We start from the raw sequence: 4801 nt of genomic DNA, 5'->3' as shown, positions 1-4801 counted from the left end.
GGAAACTTACACAACACTTCCCAGAGACGAGCCTACGAGCTCCATTTTATCAACCTGCTGGATACGAGAGATCATGGACTAAACATAGACATTGGATTTTTGACACATTATAATCTGCCTGACAACGGACTCCCCAGCCCAGCCCCTGGCTTCTTTACTTTTCATTCCATCCAGGAAGAGCACACACCAACTGCTGAAACTTCCTTAGCCTGACGAAGGGTTTTTGAACCCGAAAGCTTGCTCAATAACTATTCTCCAACTATTTGGGTTGGTCTAATAAAAGATATCAAATTCACCCAAGGAACCTTGTAACCCCACTTCAGGTAGCTGAAGGCTGCTATTAAGTCTTCTCTCAGTCTCCTCTTCTCTAGACCACATATGCCCAGTTCCCTCAGTCTTTCCTCATAAGTCATGTCCCCAGCCACCTCACCATTTTTGTCACCCTCTGGTGGACTCTCTCCAATTTGTCCACATCCTTTCTGTAGTGGGGGGCCCAAAACTGAACACTACTCACCAGTGCTGACTAGAGGGGAATAATCACTTCCCTTGACCTGCTGGCAACACACCTACCAATGCAGCCCAGCAAGCTGTTAGCTTGCTTAGCAACAAGGGCATAAGGCTGGCTTCCTATTCAGCTTTTGTCCACTGCAAGCCTCAGGTCCTTTTCTGCAGAGCTGCTGCCCAGTCAGCCCCCAGCCTGTACCGGTGCATGGGATTGTTCCCTCCTAAGTGCAGGACTTTGCACTTGTCCTTGTTGAACCTCAGGAGATTCCTTTCGGCTCAATCCTTCAAATATGTCTAGATCACTCTGAATCCTTGCCCTACCCTCCAGCATATCTACTACCCCCCTAGCTTGGTACTGCTTCCAAACAGGTGTTAGATTCGGTGCTACTTCCAAATAGGTAAACTTAATCTTTAAAAAATGACTAGTTTAGACCATAGGTCTACAACTTGAATCCTGTAAAAAAATACCTGTTCTTATCTTTCATCACGTGAATAATCCCACTGTAAACCAGTGGGACTATTCATGAGGAAAAATGCTAATTGCAGAAAAATGTTTGTTATTTGGAACATGCTTCTCCTAACCTGCAGGTAAGCATGAAGCACATAAAAATCGTATGTATTTTTTTGTTGCTTACATTTCAGGTTACCTCCCCATTGAGTCTTTGTTAGCTTAAATTTGTTCATTTTTTACACACCAGGGTCCCACCCTTCTGTCAATTTGAGGGACAGTAAGATCCAACTTGAAGTGAACAGCCACTTTTTTTTGTCTTTCAACAAATACTCAAACCATGACTAGTTCTAAAAACAGTAAAAGCTACCTTTACTGGGAATCTATTACATTATACAGACTGGATGAAGAAACGATATATTATATTAGTTGTTAAAACAAATTCCAGTATCTTAGCTGTACCTGTAAAAAGTGTGCCAGCACCATGTTCATATACATGTCCTCTTCTTCCCTGCCACTTCCCATGAAACAGAGGTGTTCTCCACCAGCTATGGAGCCAGATTCAATGGACTGCTTCTGTGCTTCTAACAAAGATTTTACAGATTGTGCAAATTCTGAAGGGTTTTGGAGCATCTACAAAAGAATACATATATATATTTATGTTTGTATACAATTTATCACAGATATAAACTATCAGAGTAAAAAAAAAAAGTCTTCATTTTTATTTGTTAAAACACTAGCAATGTGTTCAGAGCTTTTCAAGGCAAAAAAAAAAAAAAAAAAAAAAAATCAGTCTGCCGCAGAGATCATACCACTAAGGAACACCAAGGGTTTTTTTTTGGTTTTGGGGTTGCTTTTTTCCCCTCAAAGAAAAAAAAATCACCATGAAGGGAATATTTTATTAATCCAATTTTTATGGACAGTGCACCAGAGCAACTTGGGCAAAGGGAGGGCTTTCTATGTTTGTGAAGCAAAGAGGCACTTAAAAAAAGACAATGAGCCAATGAGGCTAGCTTCCATTCTCACATTTCTAAGTAGCTTTCCCATTAATATTTGAATGCTACTGAGAAGAACCAAAAAGGTGTTGGGGGGTTAAGGAGATTAGATACATATGTATGGGCTAGTTGTATAATGTCTCAAATACTTGAGCTCTTGAAACAAACTGGCAGGTCTGGGATATCTAAGAGGACATGCAAAGGACCCAAGTTCACTTAAAAGCAGAACTATGGTAGCCTCTACACCAGTGGTTCTCCACATTTTGAGGACTCAAGGTACCCCCCCCCCCAAATAGGCTTGGATCTTCCCTTGTTAGACTCAAGGAACCCCTCAGAAAATTATAGCTCTTAGGTTTTCACTAATTTTTCACTCATTTCACTCCCTAGCTGGCTGAGGCGCAATGTGCTTCAAGATGAAGAAGCAGGCAGCCCTGAGATGGCCATTCCCCTGTCTCACGGTACGCTGTGCCTCAGCCAGCTGCTCTGCAGGGTTTGAGGGGGAGGGGGTCTGGGAGGGGGGGTTTGCTATCAAGAAATCTAAGTAGCAAATTTTGCCCTGGCACTGCAAATCAGCAGTGCCACAAACAGATTAATTTGCAACTCATGCAGTTTGCCCCACAAACCACATGTTCCTGCACATCTGGATCTAGCCTCTGGGTTTATCTTATAAATTATGTTTGTACACCTAGCAGTACTAACATTGCATGGTGCCCTTGAAAGGATCTTAATGCACCCCAGGGTGTCATATCACCCTGGTTGAGACTCTCACTGTATACTGTAGACCTCACTACAACTAGAACAATATAAACTGACTTTCTGAATTAGTGAAAATTGTGGTTTTTTTCCCTCCCTTGAAAGGTCAGGAGCTGAATTAAGCTAGTTGGGGTTCAAACAGAATTTAAGGGGAAAAAAATTCCTTTAACTAGTTTTCCAGCTGGACTGAATAATGAGATACAAAATCTAGTAATCTGGCAAGGTAACAAGAGTAATTCTTTTAGCTGAAATTAGATCCAGGATCCTCTTAGAGAATGGCTGGTGTCCTTTTAATTATAGGTTAAGCCCAACTACCTCCTCTTATTAAGGTTATATATAAATTTTCATCGATTCAGATGCTTCCCTCCCCACCCCTTCATAACACTGTATTTGGTACAGGAGTATAAAATGTTAAATAAGCAGCTTCTTTCTTTAAACTATGGTTTGGGTATTTAATTCCTGTATTAAATCTGCTGCAACATACCTAGTCCAAACAAACAGAACAGTAGCCATGTTACCTTCATTTTTATAATTTAGTCTTTTTTTTTTTTCAGCCATATGAGAGCTTGTTTTATTTATTCAAGTCCTACTTCTCTGGGTCAGGCCAACTGTCAAATTACAACAATTCCTATTTATGTCTTATCTAAATACCTCCTAATTGAGTATATGTAGTTTATTGCAGAGACAGAATCACAGTTTGAAAGGCATAATTGTAACTAAGACGACATATTATTCTATAACATTAAAAAGAGCTTGCAGTGTCAATTTTGCCTCCAGAAACATAATAGTTCAATTTTAACTTATGGGAGTTATGCACATGTATGAAAGTGAGAACATATATGTTTCTTTCCTATATAAATAATGGTTTAGTTTCAGAAGAAGCTAACTGTGCAGAGAATACTTGGATTTAAATAGTCAATATTAACTCTCTGCTGATTAAATAATATTACTGAAATACAAAAACTGTGATATAAATGAAGGGAAAGACTCATTACCCCAAAAGATCAAAAAGCCCCATGTCAACTATGTATAAAATAATCATTCTACTCAGTATCAAAAAGTTACTCTTAAGACGACAAAAAAAAAAATCAGTATTAATAGTTTAAGATGGGAACTGAAGAATATTATGGCAACCAAATAAAATAGCACAGATTATTTCAAAACAGAATGCATCGCTCCTACCTGCATAGACATTAACATGAGATCTTTAATCAAGTGAGGATGGTGTAAGTTTTGCTTGCCAATCCCAAGGCTAAAGTACCTTCTCTCTCACAGCATGCTATAGCTTAACATACTACAGCACAAACTCATGGGCCTCATTAACAGCATGGTGCCATGCCCCTAAAACAATGCCGTGGTGTTGCTTTTGTTCCGACTGAAAGAGGAGTGCCATCTGGCTAAGTCAGTGACACCACTCCAGCACCCTAGATATGCTTTGGGGTCGTCTTTATTCTTATTCAGAACTTCACATTGTGATGTTACAGAGAATTAAACATTTCTTAGCAGGAAAGCTACCATCAGTGGTAGGTTCAACACTGCCATATTTAATTTTTTAGGAAAATATCAGACAAATGAGTTGAGAATTTTTAAAGCCTTAAGAATTTACTTAGCAACAGGACTTCTAGAAAGAGTTGTGAAATGTGGTAATACAAACTAAAGACTACCCCCTCAGGCCCTGTGAACTAGAGAATGAGTACCGACTTAAAACTGAATTAAATATCCAAACAAACAATAGTTGTTTAAAGAAAGAAGATGCTTATTTAACATTTTATACTCCTGTACCAAATACAATGTTTTGAGTGGGTGGGGACAGAAGCATTTGAGTTGATGCAAATTAATTTGACATTAATTTGCAGGAATAGACATTTTTCCTTGCTTCTCAGTTTTAATTTTAAAAGTTCAGGGGCAAAGCCTGTCCAAAGCAAAAAGTATACAAACCAAGTCTGAGTCTAAGTGAAAGGCTGTTGATAAATGCCCAGCATTATACTGCTCTGCAGGACGACAATCCACTACAAAGAACCTTACTCCTTCCTGAAAGAGAAGAATTGTGCGTTATAGTTTACAAAATTTAAGGTTTCAAATAATTACTATGAAAGTTACA

The 4801-nt window shown here is 38.9% G+C and overlaps 1 protein-coding gene across 2 annotated transcripts in view; it reads right to left on the bottom strand.

Moving 5' to 3' along the window:
* TBC1D23 (TBC1 domain family member 23) overlaps positions 1–4801 on the bottom strand; it is a 61920-nt gene that overhangs the window by 22338 nt on the left and 34781 nt on the right. For both annotated transcript variants that reach the window (XM_006038478.3, XM_006038477.3), the window contains exons 10-11: positions 4639–4731; positions 1415–1585 (exon numbers count right to left, since the gene is read on the bottom strand). In XM_006038478.3, coding sequence (XP_006038540.1) covers positions 1415–1585; positions 4639–4731 — 264 coding nt within the window. The remainder of the gene's footprint in view (positions 1–1414; positions 1586–4638; positions 4732–4801) is intronic.

Source organism: Alligator sinensis, unplaced genomic scaffold (genome assembly GCF_000455745.1).
Source record: "Alligator sinensis unplaced genomic scaffold, ASM45574v1 scaffold2151_1, whole genome shotgun sequence".
In the NCBI taxonomy this organism is placed as follows: domain Eukaryota; kingdom Metazoa; phylum Chordata; order Crocodylia; family Alligatoridae; genus Alligator; species Alligator sinensis.
Note: the sequence above shows the minus strand (reverse complement) of the source record. Positions and strands in the feature narration are given on the sequence as shown.